The 20,521-nt window shown below is 51.9% G+C and overlaps 1 protein-coding gene across 7 annotated transcripts; it reads right to left on the reverse strand.

Annotated features, from left to right (window-relative positions):
• Positions 1 to 5,085: 5,085 nt before the first annotated feature.
• LOC133357995 (retinitis pigmentosa 9 protein homolog) lies at positions 5,086 to 19,727 on the reverse strand. Of its 7 annotated transcripts, none has more exons than XM_061576248.1 (7): positions 19,605 to 19,727; positions 13,275 to 13,412; positions 12,050 to 12,080; positions 10,525 to 10,654; positions 9,781 to 9,872; positions 8,345 to 8,406; positions 5,086 to 7,185 (listed from the first exon to the last, which is right to left on the reverse strand). In XM_061576248.1, exons 2-7 carry the CDS (start codon positions 13,403 to 13,405, stop codon positions 6,990 to 6,992), a joined length of 642 nt encoding a protein of 213 aa, XP_061432232.1. In that variant the 5' UTR covers positions 13,406 to 13,412; positions 19,605 to 19,727; the 3' UTR covers positions 5,086 to 6,989. The 7 variants fall into 7 exon arrangements, with proteins under 7 accessions (XP_061432232.1, XP_061432234.1, XP_061432233.1 ...); XM_061576250.1 differs by having other exon boundaries at positions 19,626 to 19,708; XM_061576249.1 differs by lacking the exon at positions 19,605 to 19,727 and adding an exon at positions 17,272 to 17,293.
• Positions 19,728 to 20,521: the final 794 nt, after the last annotated feature.

A 20,521-nucleotide genomic window follows, 5' to 3' on the forward strand; every position in this document is an offset into this window, starting at 1 on the left:
GTATGAGGTGTACCACAGCACCGGCCAGCAAGTGGGAGGTCATTTGACAGCATTCGATTTCATTCAAGTCTTTTTTAAAACAAGAACCGACCGGGTGGCTCAGTTGTGGCCCACAATCGGAAGGTCACGAGTTCAACCCCTGATTGAATTGTTGACTCAGCACAGCCAGGCCGTAGCCATGGAGTCAACATTGGGGGGGACCACATCTTCCAGGGGGTCTGGGGGTCACCCCCCCAGAAGAAAAATATCTAAATTTTAAAACGAATTTCCTGCCTAAAATCTATATTAAAAAAATCACTAACACATAGGATGGACTTTTTTTTACAATAATGTCTAATAGTGTATTGTATTAAATTGCTCTGTTTTTTTTTTTTGAAACCTTTTCTTGTTTCATTGTATGTAATGGCAGGGATTAATAAAGTACAACCATAACCACAATCATACAAACAAAAATCTATTGTCTAGCAATATATTGGGGGGGGGGGGGGCATTTTGAGCATATTTGAATATGGGGGGAGGGGTGTGTCCCCCCAATATCTATTATAATTACGGCCTTGCAGCCCACCATCCATTTCTCCGCGGTTTAATAATAATGAGCACCACTTTACAGGGAAGCCAATAGTGGTTGTCCTATGGAGGGACTCACCCTCACCACAGGATTGTGGGATTTCCAGCATTGGCGTCGGTACGGGATTGGTGTCTGGCTGTAGAACTTTGGGGTATCTGACTCATCCACGGGTGGCTGAGGGTGCCGGTCTGGGACTCCATATGGTCTGTCCATTTTTTCTTCTTCTACTTCTTCTTAAAGCCACAAAAGTTACTATGTTTAACACGTAGGCTTCCGCGACCATTTATGTTGATTACCCTATTAATAACACTGGTCAACAAAAAACAAAATTTCTGGCCTGGACTTTTGCAGCTGTTTTAGACTAATTTCAGGGTGCTGATTCCAAATCTGATCTCAGATTTGCTCTATCACATCTAATTTTATGCTATCGGCATACCCTATTTTCATTGATTTTACCCGAAGTTAACTCTGTCACTTATGATTGCAAGTTGTTGCGAGTCAGTGACTGCTTTAGTGTTAAAATATGGTGCTGTATTTTTAGGATAGTGTGTTTATAATATCATTTTATGTAGATATCCACATTTATTTAATATTATCTTCTGCAGTTTTTATTGAAAATGCAATATTTGATATCTCAAAAACCTAATGTGATAGACAAAAACTGATGCCAGATTTGGAATCAGCACCACAAAATTACATTAAAACCGTTGGAATACCTTATGCCAGAAAAAGTGTGTTGACCAGTGTATAATCCAACAGGTAATGGATATCCATTCTATCTTGATTTGAAGCTTTCGTGACTGCAGGAATCCTTACTCTTTGGTTATTTCGGTAAAGTCACGTCGGTAGAAAATAAAATAAATCACGACATTTCGATCGCAACACAAGCGGTCGTCCTCAGGCGGAAAAAATATAATCCAGCAATTCCATTATATTTTTTCCACTTTACCGAAAGAACGAAAGAGTATATCCATTCTAATTTATATGTATATGTAGTGGTGATAACTACTCGCGGTTCGCAAGCTGTGAGAGAGCAGTTGGTAAACAAGGTTTTCCCGCTCAATCAAACAGTTAGGGTCAAATGGGGTGAGGTAGGATCCAAACGCCAAATTGGGAAGAACCAATCGGAGGGGTCCAAGAGGTGGCCGGGGATTGGTTAACCCGGCCACGAACAGGTATAAAAGCCGGAGCGCTGAGAGCTCTTGGTTAGTTCTGCTACACGAAGACCCAAGTCGGCTGAAGACATCTAGGACCCTGGACCAAGCCCTCCAGCCCGTGTCAGGGCTGGGGCTCAGAGTAACCAGTGGTCATTGGAGATAGGTCCTGGATAGGGCCCTGGCTCCCAGCCTTCCCGCCCTTGTGAGGGCGAAGGTCTCGAGCGACCAGAGGTCGGGGACCCGCCGGGCCAGCGACGGGTCGGTGTGCCTAACCTAGGTCCCAGCCGGAGGACGCTAGGCTAGCGGGGAAGATAGCCGGCAAGTCCGGAGTCTGTAGCTCCTCAGGATAGCGGGTACGGGGACCGTATACCCCTTGTGTGTTAGGTGTAGCAAGTATTGGTGAATAAAAGCGTGTGACCTCTAATAAGTTCCCGTCTCCTTCAAGAACGTTACATATACATTAACCCTCCCCCGTCTAGTCTCCGCACCGGATTCGCTCACAAGTGACGATTCACATTTATTCCTCTATTTAAGGCGGAAACAGGAGGATTTCTCCACAATTCTGTCTGTCGCCTGATGATGCTGGTTTTAATTACCGGCGAAATGTCACAGCTACTCGAATTGTAAATGTCGTGGGTTTACTCTCCAACACACCGGCGTGCTGAACTAGCAACGAAAACATTTCGGTTTAAAGCTTTCGTGACCGCAGGAAACGTCGTGAGAATTTTATGTTTTATTTTTATTATTTTATTATTTCCCTTCTACGTGACTTTACCGAAAGAACCAAGAATAGTAACGAATAGGCATGTTTTGTTACTGTGATAAACCTTCCTAACTGGCTGTGCCGGGTAGTGGCGGGTTTAACGACACATTTATATTGACGCCATCAAACCCAAAAATCATGTGGAACAGTTATTGTGTCAAACATGCGCGTGTCACGGTCATTCAGCACACGAGCAGCTGTTGACACACTGACGATCGGCATGTGGGGGTCAAGTGGACGCTGTCCATAAAGATACGGGGAAAGGTCACGAGGAAAAAAAACTACCTGCAAATAAAGGTCACGAAGAAAGAAAAACGATATGCAAATAATAATTCACACATTTTTAGCGGTTTACGGGATGTCCCGTACAACGATGGAGTATTGCGTGGTCAGGCCTAACCCAGCCATGAATACCCCCTCTGTATTATCACACAGCTCCCATAGATAGACCATTGCGGACCCACGCCACGTGGTTCTTTGGTCGTCTTTGTAGGCACCTCTTCTGGGTTGTAACCTCTGTAAATACATCTCCTGATGCTACTGCTGTTGTGGAGTGACTCATGCGGCCAGCTATGGCTGCAGGGTTTAGTGGTACATGTTGTTTACGTCGTTTATTGTGAAAATTCGGTCACAGTTCCTATGAACTTTTATGGCTTTATTTTGGTGATTTCGAAAAGTTTTTTGCTTTGGCCATGTTTGTTTGTTGTAGTACGGAGTTAGACTGATGGCCTTAATCTAAGTTGTCTTGTGGTTGTTGTTGTTTGACTTGCATCCCACTGGGATTTTTGCACACAGCGTTGGTGTACGGTGCTTTTTCTGCAATATTTTTCTCTCTTTCCTTGGATTTTCTGTTTGCACTTAGTCACATAGTCACTTTAAGATGTTTTCTTGTTCATGTTTTTTGTTTGTTGCGGTTGCACCCGATTCAAGAGCCGAATGGCTCACAGGGATATACCTAATAAATGAAACTGAAAACTGAATTAAGCTTACGTCTAAAGAAACCGCTGCTTACACTTTTGTATCGCCAACACTACTGGTGCTGCTCCCTCGATTGACACCTGTGCCTTGAGCCAGTTCACACCGTTTTCAAGTATTCCGCCTATTAGAACTTAAAACTTTATTTGGCGCTTTCGTGACTGCAGGAATGACTCTTTGGTTCTTTCGGTAAAGTCACGTAGAAAGAGAAAATAATAAATTAAATACTAGCATACGACGTTGCGATTGCAACACAAGCAATCATCATCAGGTATAAATGAAATAGAAAACAAACCTAGTAAACTTAGAAATATAATGTAATACAACACAGACAGTCGGCTAACATAACAGTCAACACCCTACCTGGTTGATTAACGTTCTTCCAAAGTTTGCTACATTTAAGAGAGAGATAAAACACAGAACAGGAGACGCATAGACAGACACGTAAGCAGAGAGAGATAGCACACACAGTGTTTGCCTATGTGTGTGTCTCTCTGTGTGTCTCTCTCTGTGTATCTCTGTGTTATCTCTCTCTGCTTACGTGTCTGTCTGTCTCCTGTTCTGTTTTATCTCTCTCTTAAATTTAGCAATCTTTGGAAGAACGTTAAACAACCAGGTAGAGTGTTGACTGTTAGGTTAGCCGACTGTCTGTGTTGTATTACATTATATTTCTATGCTTACTAGGTTTTGTTTTCTCTTTCATTTATACCTGATGATAATTGCTTGTGTTGCAATCGAAACGTCGTATGCTATTATTTAATTTCGTATTTTCTCTTTCTACGTGACTTTACCAAAGAACCAAAGAGTAATTCGAACTTACTTCGTGTCAACCCTGGGACACCCTTGCGAATGGAATGTTTGCAGCTCATGCGATTTTCCCCATGTGATATGACAATAATGATGTGTTTACACCAGAGGTGGGACAAAGTCATTGTCATGCAAGTCCAAGTCGAGTCTGAAGTCATCAAATTCATGACTCGAGTCTGACTCGAGTCCAAGTCACATGACTCGAGTCCACACCTCAGAGGTGGGACAAAGTCATTGTTATGCAAGTCCAAGTCGAGTCTGAAGTCATCAAATTCATGACTCGAGTCTGACTCCCGAGTCCAAGTCACATGACTCGAGTCCACACCTCTGGTTTACACTATGGGAACCTCATTTGCCAGTAAAAATATAATTGGGGTTTTACCCTTCTATCTGGCAACAAAACTGACACCTTTTTACAAGGAGTCATGTTTGCATAGACCGCAATACCTGCAGTCATAATACAAACAAAAGACATAACTCTGATAATATGCACTGTCCTTGAAGTTGATTGGTCCACACCCGAGACAGCTTTCCTTAGAGCCTAGTCTCACATGGGTTTGACCAGATGACGCCAAAAGGCGCACAACTCAGTTTTGTTGCCAGATAGAAGGGTAAAAAATATGGCCGACTGTGAGGGCGGGCACAAGCCGACGTGAGTAGGTTAAACGTTGAGTTTTATAAGAGCACCACGGGGTGACCAGCCCCTCCCCACCCCTCCCACCCAGCCCCTCCCCACCCTCCCCTCCCCACCCTCCCCTCTCCACCCAGCCCCACCCCTCCCATTTTTGGATGCACGACGGACGGACACAATAATCCTGTGTGCTGGTGGAATCAGGAGGTTCCTACCAGTAACATTAAATTAACAGAAACTCCCAAGTATATTGAGCGAGGCCCTGGCCAGCTAAAAAAAGACATGACTTACGGGACATGTGGAAACATACCTGGCCATGCAGTAAATATATTTTTTATTCACACTTAAAAGTCCCGTACAGACAACAATGTCGTCATAACACGTGGTCCACAGCGTGGCGGCACAGTGATAACACTTGTGCCTCACTGCAAAAGGCGGATTCCTGACTCTGTATGCCACCTTTGTGCGTGGGTTTGTGTGATCTCCCACTCCCCACCCTGTTCTGCAGTGTGAGTGAATGAGTGAGTGGGGTTTGTAAGTTCTAAGTCTCTTCTGCCATGGGGGTTTTCTCTGGTTTTCTGCGGGGAGAAATCACGCTGTTGTAACTGCTATCGACCGAAACATTCCCAAATGCTGAAAAGTGACACTGCAAATTATTTCGATTGGGATTATATAGTAACACAGCAGCATCGCAGCCCCCACTACAAAATACTTGGCAGAACCCTCCTGAGAGAGAGAGTTGAGAATCGGTAAGGCTTTCCTGGGTAAACCAGTAGGTGATATTACTTGTAATAACCTGGCACGCTATGGGGCTCCAAGTAACACAACATGTAGGCCTAACTTAACTTTTTCCAGTAAAAGCCAAGTTGTGCATTTTAAAACGTCAGCTCAATCGCCTCATTGTTTAAATTTTTATCGTGCGCGTACACACGGGCAGTGAAATGCACAGCAAGTTAAGGAAATCAGGAAAAAAATGTACACTTGATGTTTGTAATCAATATAACAAAAGAAACTAGATTTTAACATTTTTCCCAATCGACAAAATATCACATGCCTCTTTTTCAGAAAAAAATTAACGAAGCCTTTGTCGTCTGTTGCGGATAATCCACCTCCTACACCACCTCCGCCCTCTTGTGCTGCGTCTTCCTAACGACTGAATCGAGACCCAAGCCCGTGCCAAAGCAGACCAGCAACGGCCCACCGATTTCAAACCCACCGATTTCAAACCCGAGCTAAGCCTTGCGATTTCCGTGGCCTTGACCCGTCTTAACCCAATGTTCCGCGCTCTTCCAATCCCCTACACAGGCGTAATTGACTAAATACGTTAACACGGTTTCGTTGTATCCTAGGGTTAGCGGACGCTGGCGGAAGATACATTTTAAAAAAATTTGCTTGGTAATTTTTTTGCTTAGTAATTTTTTAGCACGGTTATTTTTTTGTAACAAAAATACGGTCCTGAGGTTGACCTGTACATGAGAGGATGCAAGTGACAGCTGATCCCATTTTCCACGTTGACCCCTCACCCTCCCGTCCCCCGGTAAGGCTTGTATGCGAATCCGGGCCCAGCCTCAGTGGCTCTGTTATTGGTGCCAGCTCCTTATAGTGAGCGTGGAAATGCGTCAGCTCCTTCTGTCCACGGCGTGCCACGGTTGCGAGATGTTAGCTACCTCGCCTTGTGTACAGGAGGTTGTGGGTTCGATCCCAACTCCGACGCCGGCATATTTGGAGTTTGCGTGTCTGTCTCCCCGTGGCCGCGTGGATTTTTCTCCGCGGCCTCCGGTTTTTCCCTTCACATTTAGAATCAACATCGCACATTTAGAGTATTTGGCTGCTGTAAATTTCCATGCGATAAGCCGCTTCGTTGAGCTATCATCTGCGAGAGCCTGGTCGCTTCTGAAACAAAGTATATACAGCTCAGTGGGCCTTACCTGGTCAAATAAAAAAGTGTAGTTTTAGTTTATAGGCACCTGTGGTGACGCAGTGAGTCTGGGCCCTGCCAATGCCAAGCTGCCACCTGAGGCTGTGTGGGTGGCTGCATCCGAACTCCTCCAGCCCCCCCCCCGCCCCCCCCCCACGCGCGATATACGTTCAGTCGGAGGAATCCGAACTGCTCTGCTTCGACTTCCGGCGCTTGTGCTTTCTTTTATCTTTTTTTTCCTTCATCTTTTTCTTTTTCTTCTTCTTTTCCTTCTTCCTCCTCTTTTTCCTGTCTTCCCGAGACGAGTCGGAGCTGCTGCTGCTCCCCGTCGTGGACTCCTCCAAGAGCCTCTTGAGCTGCTCCAGCCTGCGAGCCGCGTAACGTGGCGCGCGTGAGCGAGGAAGTGAACGAAATTTCTATTTAAAGCTTTCGTGACTGCAGGGATTCATCTTCTTGGTTCTTTCGGTAAAGTCACGTAGAATGGAAGTAATAAAATAAAAAAATAAAACATAATAAAACAAAATAAGAAAATAATATAATAAAGTAATATTTTATTATGTTTTATTTTTATAATTTTATTATTTCCATTCTACGTGACTTTACCGAAAGAACCAAGAAAAATAAAAAAAAGTGAACGAAAGTTGACCGGCGAGCCGCGCACGGAGCAGGGGTCACAGGGCGACCTTGACCGGGGTCACGGTGGCCTAGAGGTCACTCCCAGCGCACGCCACTCGCCTCCCTCCTTGGCACTCGATATTAACCAACTGGAGCTATGCACTTTTAAATCCTAGATTTGAAGCTTTAGTGACTGCAAGGATTCATATTCTTAGGTTTTTTCGGTAAAGTCACGTAGGTAAAAAATAAAAATTACATCGTCTAGATTGAAAACTCATTTTTTTAGAACTGCTTTTTGTCTTTTAGTTTGTTGTCCTTCCCCCACACCTCCGATTATCACGGTTGGCTACGCACGGTGTGAAAGAAGTTCAACATACGTACGTACGTGAGAGTGAGAAAGCGCTGACTATGCCGATTGCGACAGATTTGTAAAGCTCCAAACCCCACCGAATTGTGAGGTGGCCGGAAGATGACGACACCATCAAGTGATTTCGCGACCCCGTCCGTGTAGCGATTTGAGTGTCATCTCCCTGCGTGCGTGGCTACGTGTAATTCCAGTGGAGTCATTTGCAGTGTAATTAAAAAATTTGCCGAATCTACAAATTGGCCTACTCTTGCGGATGACATTTGAGGCTCTTTCACGTCCACAGCGAGCGAGGCAGGTGGCACGGAGTATTTATGTTGACGGTTAATGCACACCACCGCAGTATAAACCAGGGCGGCCGCTGGATTACCGTAGTAGCCTCCGTAACAAGCGGCGACCGCCCATCATCATCATCGCAATGGACATTCATGAACGCGGACATCTACTGGGACATCTGTGAAAAAGAGTCGGATTCCTCCAGTGCGAATAAATATTCATTCAGTGAGCAGGGTCTGCCGGCGGCGGGAGTGTGCATCGGGCTGGTACCTCAGCTGCTTCTCCTGCTGCTTGTTCTCCCGCGTGATGTCGTACATGGGGTCCTCGTGCGCCTAACGCAACGGAAACGGCGACATTTCAAAAGGCAAAGCAGCAGTTTAGCTGAAGTTCGTTGTGTTTTTTACATAAATTGTATTATTATTCTGTATTGTCTCGCGATAACGGCAGTTGTTTTTGCCTTTGGTCATTGCCGTGAGCAAGGTCACAATCTCTTGCAACCGAGATTCTTGAGTCCCTCAACTGGTTAAACAAAACAAACTTGGAATTGTAACTTTGTAGCAGGCGAAAGCCATGTCGTCAGGCGAAGGGTCAACCCTCCCTAGAGTATCGTCTTCTTTTCTCACACTAACCTTTACAATTAATGGATGGTAGGGAAAACCGAAGCTACGTTGATCAAGAGGCGCGTGTTCGCGACACGCCCTTGGAAGCTAACATGTAACATACTCTTAGTTCTTTCGGTAAAGTCACGTAGGTAAAAAAATGACCATCTCACAACTCCTCCTCTCCCGTGGCCCATCTTGGCTCCTCCCCCCTTAACCAGTATATAAGGTCGTGCCTCTTGGGACTTCTCTTCACTTGATACAGATGTTTTGCTGTGACGGTTTCACCTGAAGACGGAAGCTTGTGTTGCCTCCGAAACGTCGTGATTTTATTGTTTTATTTTTATTAATTTTAATTTACTTTTTTTACCTACGTGACTTTACCGAAAGAACTAAGAGTATGAATCCTTGCAGTCACAAAAGCTTCAAATCTAGAATTAACATGTAACATTTGGCGAAGAGTCAGGAACAAGTCATCGACGAAGATTCATGGGGGGGCGCTGCATTCATTAATTCTTTGACGAATGTTCGAGTTTTACGAGGCCTATTGTTTAACGAGCTGAGAACTCGTGCGACCAGGATCAGTCTGATTTGCAAGCATGGTCTGGGCTCTGTACATGGTCACAGTGAGCTTTCAATGATGATGGAAATGATAGAGATGAGGGTGGTGGTGATGGAGATGGTGATGAGGATTATGGTGGTGATGTTGATGATCATGATGATGCTGATGGAGATGAGAATGGTGGTGATGCGGACATTACTGGTGGTGATGATGATGATAGTGATGGAGATGAAGATGGCGATGAGGATGGAGATCCGTGGTGGTGATGGAGATGAGGATGGTGATGGTAATGGTTGAGGATGGTGGTAATGACGATGGTGATAATGATGATGCAGATGATGATGGTAGTGGTGGAGATGAGGATGGAGATCCGTGGTGGTGATGGAGATGGTGATGGTAGTGGTTGAGGATGGTGGTAATGATGATGCAGATTATGATGGTAGTGGTGGAGATGAGGATGATTTACAAGAGAAATGAGGATAATGGTACTGATGAGGATGATAGAGATGAGGATGATGGTGATGATGGTCTGGAGGACCACCTACCACACGAAACTGCTCCAGCCGCTGGTTTCCGGAGCTGAAGTAAGGGCACTCGCGATCGCCCGTGCGGTGCCCGTACTGCTTACACCGCCAGCCTGCGGTGCCACACGCGCACGCCGCAAGGGCTTCTGGGACCCACGCAGGGAGCTGCCTTTCGATTGGTGGATATCTGCCCGGCACCGATACAGTACGATTCCGATTTTGTAGCGGGAATACGCGATGTGTAAAAAGAGTCGTATATATCGTAGAAAATATACTCTCTATATATATATGCTGTACACCGTGTATTGATATATATATCACTTTGCAAGAAGAGTTCGATATTCGCAGAGGTACTATGAAGAAGGACAGTTGGCCAGAGAGCGCGTATTTGTACGGTCAATACACATCGCAGTATTAATCGGGGCGGCCTGCCGCATTTGAACCGCGAGCCTCTGCAACAAGCGGCAGACGTGCTATCGCCAGGCCGTGTGTCACCACCCTGAAAGTTCCACGCCTCGAGCATAAAGGCAAAGATACACCCCCCCCCAACTCCCGTATAGCCTGAACAGACTGTCAGGGCAATCGTTGTTAGGCGAGCACCTCCCGTGAAGGCCTTTGCGTCAAGTTCATTTTACTTTCTCCCGTACCTCCGATTGGCACGGTCGGCTAAGTACGCTTGCGAATGAAGTTCCGACGTACGCACGCGCGCACATACAAGGCTGGCACGGCGCACGCGAGGGGGTGGGGGCGGCCGGGGCAACTCACACTGCATCACCTTCACCTCCTTTCCAAGCGGCATCCAGAGGCCCTTGGAGGGGGCGCTGGCGAGGAAGTCGCGTGCGTTCTCATTGCCCGGCAGGTCCGGGATGCAGTCCTCGGGCTTGTCATCGTTTTCCTGCGCCAACGGTCGGGGGTGGGAGGTGGGGGGGGGGGGGGGGGGGTGGCGGAGGCCACGGTAACAAACGAGAAATTTGTGATAAATGGTTTTTTACCCTTTTATCTGGCAACAAAACTGACACCTTTTGGGTAAAAAAACAGTTATCATATTTTTTACTGGCAAATGAGGTAGCAATGGTGTAAATGCTTACCCCGAGCTCTCATACTCTGATGGTGCATTGTCTTTGAGTTGTGCGCCTTTTGGCGTCATCTGGTCCAACACCATGTGAGACTAGGCTCTAAGGAAAGCTGTCTCGGGTGTGGACCAATCAACTTCAAGGACAGTGCATACATTATCAGAGTAATGTTTTTTTATTTGCATTATGACTGCAGGTATTGTGGTCTAAGCAAACATGACTCCTCGGAAAAAAAGGTGTCAGTTTTGTTGCCAGATAAAAGGGTAAAAAAACAATCATCATATTTTTTACTGGCAAACGAGGTACAAATGGTGAAAAATCTGTGCCCGAGGATTCGGTTTTCCGCGGTGGCATTGCCACTGCCGCAGGGGTTAGCTATCGCCGCTGCCACCTTGCGGCAATGTGCAAGGAGATAATGCGGCCGTGTCTCTTTTATGGCCGTGTCTCGCCAGCGTTGGAACGGAGTACGCCAAAGGGGCGAACGTGTTAAGTTTGTTGACCTTCCCCCCCCCCCCCTTCCCACATCCGCTTGGTACGGTTGGCTACATATGGTGCCAAAGAAATTCAACACTTATCCATACAAAAGACAAAGATTCCTCAGACTTTTAACAGAATGTTAGGGCAGGAGCTGTTAGTGACTATCTATGAAAGCAGACACGGCATACAAGGCGGTGGTGTAGCGGGTGGGAGGGGGGGTGCTGGGTGGGGAGGGGCTGGTCAACCCGTGGTGCCCTTATAAAACTCAACGTTTAACCTACTCACGCCGGCTTGTGCCCGCCCTCACAGTCGGCCATATTTGCAGAATACACCACGCCGCCGTTGACCCTGCAGGCCATTGACCGAGCAACTCAACGTTCCTACCAGCTCCCTCCGCAGAAATGTGTTACTGGTTCTTCATGTTCTGCAGATGTAGATGCCACCACCGCCATCTATTGCACGGTGGTTGAACTTACGACTCTCGGTCCGAACAGGCAACTGGACATACGGACGAGATTTGTTCGTATCTCTGAAAGTTCATAAGTCAAACATTCGGAAGTAGAGCAGTCCCTGTATTATCCGCTCGACATCTCTCTGGGTCTCTGTGTTGCGTGAAGAAAGGGCAATTGGTCACGGAGATCGCCTGTTCAACACTCTTCCTGTGAAGGCCGCACGGATGTTACCGACGATGAACGGGTGAGTATCGAGACATCTCCGAGTGGTGCAGCAGGGCCACTCACTTTGATGAGACTGGGAGGAGGCTTTTCGTAGCTTGACAGGAAGACAAAACGACAGCGGCACAATTAAAAGTTGCAGAGACAAGCAGCAGGTAACATCCCGAGCGTGTTTCAATGCTGGTAACTGATCCACAATTATTATGATATTATTACACTCGTTCACCAGAGGTCGCAACCGGGTACCCGATACCCGTACCCTACCCGATACCCGGCTACCCGTACCCGGCCGGGTACGGGTACGGGTACCCGTTTGCGACCCTGGTGCGGCCGGGTACGGGTACGGGTAGGCCGTGAGTCACTGGTGAGTAACCGTTTGTCACTCATTTCGGGTAGGGTTCGGGTACGGGTAGGGGTAGGGAACGGGTACCCATTTGCGACCCTGGTGCGGCCGGGTACGGGTACGGGTAAGGAATCAAAACCCGTTTGCGACCTCTGTCGTTCACCCAGCAAAGCCTTGCCGAGTGACTCTTTCGGGAAGTTTCCTGCCAAGTTTTTGGCGCTGATCGTGATGAGCACGTGGCGGTGGAATGGTGGAGGTGTTGGGAAGCGATTGCAGGTGGAACCGGGAGCACGTGGAGTGGTGGAGCAGTTGGGAGTGATTGGTGGAGCATGTGGAACTTGAGCACGTGGAGCAGCTGGGAGTGATTGGCAGAGGTCGCAACCGGGTACCCGATACCCGTACCCTACCCGATACCCGGCTACCCGGCCGGGTACAGGTATGGGTACCCGTTTGCGACCCTGGTGCGGCCGGGTACGGGTACGGGTAGGCCGTGAGTCACTGGTGAGTCACCGTTTGTCACTCATTTCCCAACGTCTTGTCTCTTCTCACAATTCAAGTTCCTAGAATCAACCCACCCGCGCCTGCAACATGGCTTCATCCCAGAGGTCGCAATCGGGTACCCGTACCCTACCCGATACCCGGCCGGGTACGGGTAGCCGGGTATCGGGTAGGGTGCGGGTACCCATTTTCGACCCTGGTGCGGCCGGGTACGGGTAAGGAATCAAAACCCGTTTGCGACCTCTGGTGATTGGTGAGGCATGTGGTGCATTTGGAGTAATGGAGCACGTGGAGTGGAGCTGCTGGGAGTGACTGGTGGAGCACGTGGCGCACGTGGAACTGGAGCACGTGGAGCAGCTGGGAGTGATTGGTGAGGCACGTGGTGCACGTGGAACTGGAGCACAGTGGAGCAGCTGGGAGTGATTGACAGGTGGAGGCCGTGACGCTCACAAGGTCTCCACGTGCTTGAGCTGCTGCACGTCGTCGTGTCCGCGCCGCTGCAGGCGTTCCATGAGGGCGGCGTCCGCGCTGGAGTCGCTCCCACGACGCCGCTTCTGCCGATCCTTGCTGGTCCGCGGCATGGCGGGTCTGCGTCATCAACAACAACAACAAGAACCACAACAACAACAACATTAAACGCGGCCGCCACTCATCGGCGTCTCTCACGGCATGGGACGAGCTGTTAACTACAACAGCTGCCCCCGTGTTCTCTGCGAGTGCACAACACGGGGCGTTCTGTGCGTGCGCCACATGTATACACCACGTGTGTACACCACGTGTGTACTCTACGCACACTCCACGTGTACTCTACGCACACACACTCCCCATGTATACACCACGTGCACTCTACGAACACTCCCCGTGTATACACCACGTGTACACACCACGTGTACTCTACGCACACACCCCGTGTACACACCCCGTGTACACACCAAGTGTACACACGCCGTGTACACACTCCGTGTACACACCCCGTGTATACACTCCGTGTACACACCACGTGTACACACCCCGTGTATACACTCCGTGTACACACCCCCCCCCTGTACACACCCCGTGTACACACTCCGTGTACACACCACGTGCTCACTCCCCCTGTACACACCACGTGATCACTCCCCCTGTACACACCACGTGCTCACTCCCCCTGTACACACCACGTGACACTCCCCCTGTACACACCACGTGCTCACTCCCCTGTACACACCACGTGCTCACTCCCCTGTACACACCACGTGCTCACTCCCCCTGCACACACCACGTGACACTCCCCCTGTACACACCACGTGATCACTCCCCCTGTACACACCACGTGACACTCCCCCTGTACACACCACGTGATCACTCCCCCTGTACACACCACGTGATCACTCCCCCTGCACACTCCCCCTGTACACACCACGTGACACTCCCCCTGTACACACCACGTGATCACTCCCCCTGTACACACCACGTGACACTCCCCCTGTACACACCACGTGACACTCCCCCTGTACACACCACGTGACACTCCCCCTGTACACACCACGTGACACTCCCCCTGTACACACCGCGTGACACTCTCCCTGTACACACCACGTGACACTCCCCCTGTACACACCACGTGACACTCCCCCTGTACACACCACGTGACACTCCCCCTGTACACACCACGTGACACTCCCCCTGTACACACCACGTGCTCACTCCCCCTGTACACACCACGTGACACTCCCCCTGTACACACCACGTGCTCACTCCCCCTGTACACACCACGTGACACTCCCCCTGTACACACCACGTGATCACTCCCCCTGTACACACCACGTGACACACTCCCCCTGTACACACCACGTGACACTCCCCCTGTACACACCACGTGACACTCCCCCTGTACACACCACGTGTCACTCCCCCTGTACACACCACGTGACACTCCCCCTGTACACACCACGTGATCACTCCCCCTGTACACACCACGTGATCACTCCCCCTGCACACTCCCCCTGTACACACCACGTGACACTCCCCCTGTACACACCACGTGACACTCTCCCTGTACACACCACGTGACACTCCCCGTGTACACACCACGTGACACTCTCCCTGTACACACCACGTGACACTCCCCGTGTACACACCACGTGACACTCCCCCTGTACACACCACGTGACACTCTCCCTGTACACACCACGTGACACTCCCCGTGTACACACCACGTGACACTCCCCCTGTACACACCACGTGACACTCTCCCTGTACACACCACGTGACACTCCCCCTGTACACACCACGTGACACTCTCCCTGTACACACCACGTGATCACTCCCCCTGTACACACCACGTGACACTCCCCCTGTACACACCACGTGACACTCCCCCTGTACACACCACGTGATCACTCCCCCTGTACACACCACGTGACACTCCCCCTGTACACACCACGTGACACTCCCCCTGTACACACCACGTGACACTCCCCGTGTACACACCACGTGCTCACTCCCCCTGTACACACCACGTGACACTCCCCCTGTACACACCACGTGACACTCCCCCTGTACACACCACGTGACACTCCCCCTGTACACACCACGTGCTCACTCCCCCTGTACACACCACGTGATCACTCCCCCTGTGCACACCACGTGACACTCCCGCTGTACACACCACGTGACACTCCCCCTGTACACACCACGTGACACTCCCCCTGTACACACCACGTGACACTCCCCGTGTACACACCACGTGACACTCCCCCTGCACACACCACGTGACACTCCCCCTGCACACTCCCCCTGTACACACCACGTGATCACTCCCCCTGTACACACCACGTGACACTCCCCCTGCACACACCACGTGACACTCCCCCTGCACACTCCCCCTGTACACACCACGTGACACTCCCCATGTACACACCACGTGACACTCCCCCTGCACACACCACGTGACACTCCCCCTGTACACACCACGTGCTCACTCCCCCTGTACACACCACGTGACACTCCCCCTGTACACACCACGTGACACTCCCCCTATACACACCACGTGATCACTCCCCCTGTACACACCACGTGCTCACTCCCCCTGTACACACCACGTGACACTCCCCCTGTACACACCACGTGACACTCCCCCTGCACACACCACGTGACACTCCCCCTGTACACACCACGTGACACTCCCCCTGTACACACCACGTGACACTCCCCCTGTACACACCACGTGACACTCCCCCTGCACACACCACGTGACACTCCCCCTGCACACACCACGTGACACTCCCCCTGTACACACCACGTGACACTCCCCCTGTACACACCACGTGACACTCCCCCTGTACACACCACGTGACACTCCCCCTGCACACACCACGTGACACTCCCCCTGTACACACCACGTGCTCACTCCCCCTGTGCACACCACGTGACACTCCCCCTGTGCACACCACGTGACACACCCCCTGTACACACCACGTGACACTCCCCCTGTGCACACCACGTGATCACTCCCCCTGTGCACACCACGTGACACTCCCGCTGTACACACCACGTGACACTCCCCCTGTACACACCACGTGACACTCCCCCTGCACACACCACGTGACACTCCCCCTGCGCACACCACGTGATCACTCCCCCTGTGCACACCACGTGACACTCCCGCTGTACACACCACGTGACACTCCCGCTGTACACACCACGTGACACTCCCCCTGTACACACCACGTGACACTCCCCCTGTACACACCACGTGACACTCCCCCTATACACACCACGTGACACTCCCCCTGTACACACCACGTGACACACCCCCTGTACACACCACGTGATCACTCCCCCTGCACACACCACGTGCTCACTCCCCCTGTACACACCACGTGATCACTCCCCCTGTACACACCACGTGACACTCCCCCTGTACACACCACGTGACACTCCCCGTGTACACACCACGTGCTCACTCCCCCTGTACACACCACGTGCTCACTCCCCCTGTACACACCACGTGACACTCCCCGTGTACACACCACGTGCTCACTCCCCCTGCACACACCACGTGCTCACTCCCCCTGTACACACCACGTGATCACTCCCCCTGTACAAACCACGTGACACTCCCCCTGTACACACCACGTGCTCACTCCCCCTGTACACACCACGTGCTCACTCCCCCTGTACCCACCACGTGACACTCCCCCTGTACACACCACGTGACACTCCCCCTGTACACACCACGTGACACTCCCCCTGTACACACCACGTGCTCACTCCCCCTGTACACACCACGTGACACTCCCCCTGTACACACCACGTGACACTCCCCCTGTACACACCACGTGCTCACTCCCCCTGTACACACCACGTGACACTCCCCGTGTACACACCACGTGCTCACTCCCCCTGTACACACCACGTGACACTCCCCCTGTACACACCACGTGCACACTCCCCCTGTACACACCACGTGATCACTCCCCGTGTACACACCACGTGACACTCCCCCTGTACACACCACGTGACACTCCCCCTGCACACACCACGTGCTCACTCCCCCTGTACACACCACGTGACACTCCCCCTGCACACACCACGTGCTCACTCCCCCTGTACACACCACGTGACACTCCCCCTGTACACACCACGTGCACACTCCCCCTGTACACACCACGTGACACTCCCCCTGTACACACCACGTGACACTCCCCCTGTACACACCACGTGACACTCCCCGTGTACACACCACGTGACACTCCCCCTGTACACACCACGTGCACACTCCCCCTGTACACACCACGTGATCACTCCCCGTGTACACACCACGTGACACTCCCCCTGTACACACCACGTGCTCACTCCCCCTGTACACACCACGTGACACTCCCCCTGTACACACCACGTGACACTCCCCCTGTACACACCACGTGACACTCCCCCTGTACACACCACGTGCACACTCCCCATGTACCACGTGCTCACGCCCCCTGCACACACCACGTGACACTCCCCCTGTACACACCACGTGACACTCCCCCTGTACACACCACGTGACACTCTCCCTGTACACACCACGTGCTCACTCCCCCTGTACACACCACGTGACACTCCCCCTGTACACACCACGTGTCACACCCCCTGTACACACCACGTGACACTCCCCCTGTACACACCACGTGCTCACTCCCCCTGTAAACACCACGTGCTCACGCCCCCTGTACACACCACGTGATCACTACCCGTGTACACACCACGTGACACTCCCCCTGTACACACCACGTGACACACTCCCCGTGTACACACCACGTGCTCACTCCCCCTGTACACACCACGTGACACTCCCCCTGTACACACCACGTGCTCACTCCCCCTGTACACACCACGTGACACTCCCCCTGTACACACCACGTGACACTCCCCCTGTACACACCACGTGACACTCCCCCTGCACACACCACGTGCACACTCCCCCTGTACACACCACGTGACACTCCCCCTGCACACACCACGTGACACTCCCCCTGCACACACCACGTGCTCACTCCCCCTGTACACACCACGTGACACTCCCCCTGCACACACCACGTGCTCACTCCCCCTGTACACACCACGTGACACTCCCCCTGTACACACCACGTGCTCACTCCCCCTGTACACACCACGTGACACTCCCCCTGTACACACCACGTGATCACTCCCCCTGTACACACCACGTGCTCACTCCCCCTGTACACACCACGTGACACTCCCCCTGTACACACCACGTGCTCACTCCCCCTGTACACACCACGTGACACTCCCCCTGTACACACCACGTGACACTCCCCGTGTACACACCACGTGACACTCCCCCTGTACACACCACGTGCATACTCCCCCTGTACACACCACGTGACACTCCCCCTGTACACACCACGTGATCACTCCCCGTGTACACACCACGTGACACTCCCCCTGTACACACCACGTGACACTCCCCCTGTACACACCACGTGCTCACTCCCCCTGTACACACCACGTGACACTCCCCCTGTACACACCAAGTGACACTCCCCCTGTACACACCACGTGACACTCTCCCTGTACACACCACGTGCTCACTCCCCCTGTACACACCACGTGACACTCCCCCTGTACACACCACGTGACACTCCCCCTGTACACACCACGTGACACTCCCCCTGTACACACCACGTGTCACACCCCCTGTACACACCACGTGACACTCCCCCTGTACACACCACGTGATCACTCCCCCTGTACACACCACGTGATCACTCCCCCTGTACACACCACGTGTCACACCCCCTGTACACCCACGTGATCACTCCCCCTGTACACACCACGTGACACTCCCCCTGTACACACCACGTGCTCACTCCCCCTGTACACACCACGTGACACTCCCCCTGTACACACCACGTGACACTCCCCCTGTACACACCACGTGACACTCCCCCTGTACACACCACGTGACACTCCCCCTGTACACACCACGTGATCACTCCCCCTGTACACACCACGTGACACTCCCCCTGTACACACCACGTGATCACTCCCCCTGTACACACCACGTGCTCACTCCCCCTGTACACACCACGTGACACTCCCCCTGTACACACCACGTGACACTCCCCCTGTACACACCACGTGACACTCCCCCTGTACACACCACGTGCTCACTCCCCCTGTACACACCACGTGACACTCCCCCTGTACACACCACGTGCTCACTCCCCCTGTACACCCCACGTGCACACTCCCCCTGTACACACCACGTGTCACTCCCCCTGTACACACCACGTGACACTCCCCGTGTACCCCACGCGGCGTCTTCCCCCGTGGTGACTCCGCAACGCGAGTGACGCCGCAGCGCGGAGTCGTCCGTAGCTGCCACGCGCTTCCGCTTCCGCCCGTGGCCACGCCCCCGCCCGTGACCACGCCCCCCGTGGCCACGCCCCCGCCCGTGACCACGCCCCCCGCGGCCACGCCCCCGCCCGTGGTCACGCCCCCCCGTGGCCACGCCCCCGCCCGTGACCACGCCCCTCCGTGGCCACGCCCCCCGTGGTCACGCCCCCCGTGGTCACGCCCCCGCCCGTGGCCACGCCCACAAGGCGCAGACAAAGGTCCCCCGGAAAGGGCGACCCACGCTGCCCGGCGCAAGTGCTGAGAGCGAGAACTTTATAAGCCTTTAGGGCCGTCCATAAATGACGTCACGCATCTGGGGGGGGGGGGGTCAGACATTTGTGACGATGTGTGACAAGAGGGGGGGGGGGGTGAGAAATGTGACGTCACATGAAAATGCGCAACTTTAAATAAATATAGACAACACGTTCTACTTAATTAAATAGACTTTTTAATAAATGTTTTCTCCTACAACATCAGAGTGCAGCGCTACATTAAACACGCACTACAATGACAATAGTTTAAAGCGATTTGAAGCATGTTTTTTTTGCGGGGGGGGCAGAGCTTTGTGACGTCATATTTGAGAGGGGGGGGTCTGACTTTTTGTGACGTCGTGTGACGAGGGGGGGGGGGTCAAAAATCGTTCAAAATCGCGTGACGTCATTTATGGCCGGCCCCTTGTGTGTCTCCCTTGTGATGGGACTCTGTAGGATGAACGTTGAGATTTCTAAGGGGCACGAGGTGACCAGTAAGGTCTGAATTGGTCTGTAACAAGGTAGGGCACTGATAAGGGGTTGACAGGTATGAAAGCG

This window comes from Lethenteron reissneri, chromosome 60 (assembly GCF_015708825.2).
Source record: "Lethenteron reissneri isolate LAM-NWPU_2019-01 chromosome 60, ASM1570882v1, whole genome shotgun sequence".
NCBI lineage: Eukaryota > Metazoa > Chordata > Hyperoartia > Petromyzontiformes > Petromyzontidae > Lethenteron > Lethenteron reissneri.

Excerpts from the sequence above, each read along its gene's own strand:
- LOC133357995 (XM_061576248.1), bottom strand. The coding sequence starts at position 13,405 with ATGCCGCGGACCAGCAAGGATCGGCAGAAGCGGCGTCGTGGGAGCGAC. Across the intron at positions 12,081-13,274 it reads CTCAAGCACGTGGAGACCTT|CTACGAAAAGCCTCCTCCCA; the intron begins GTGAGCGTCACG and ends CTTCCTGTCAAG. Across the intron at positions 8,407-9,780 it reads GGCTGGAGCAGTTTCGTGTG|GCGCACGAGGACCCCATGTA; the intron begins GTAGGTGGTCCT and ends CCGTTGCGTTAG.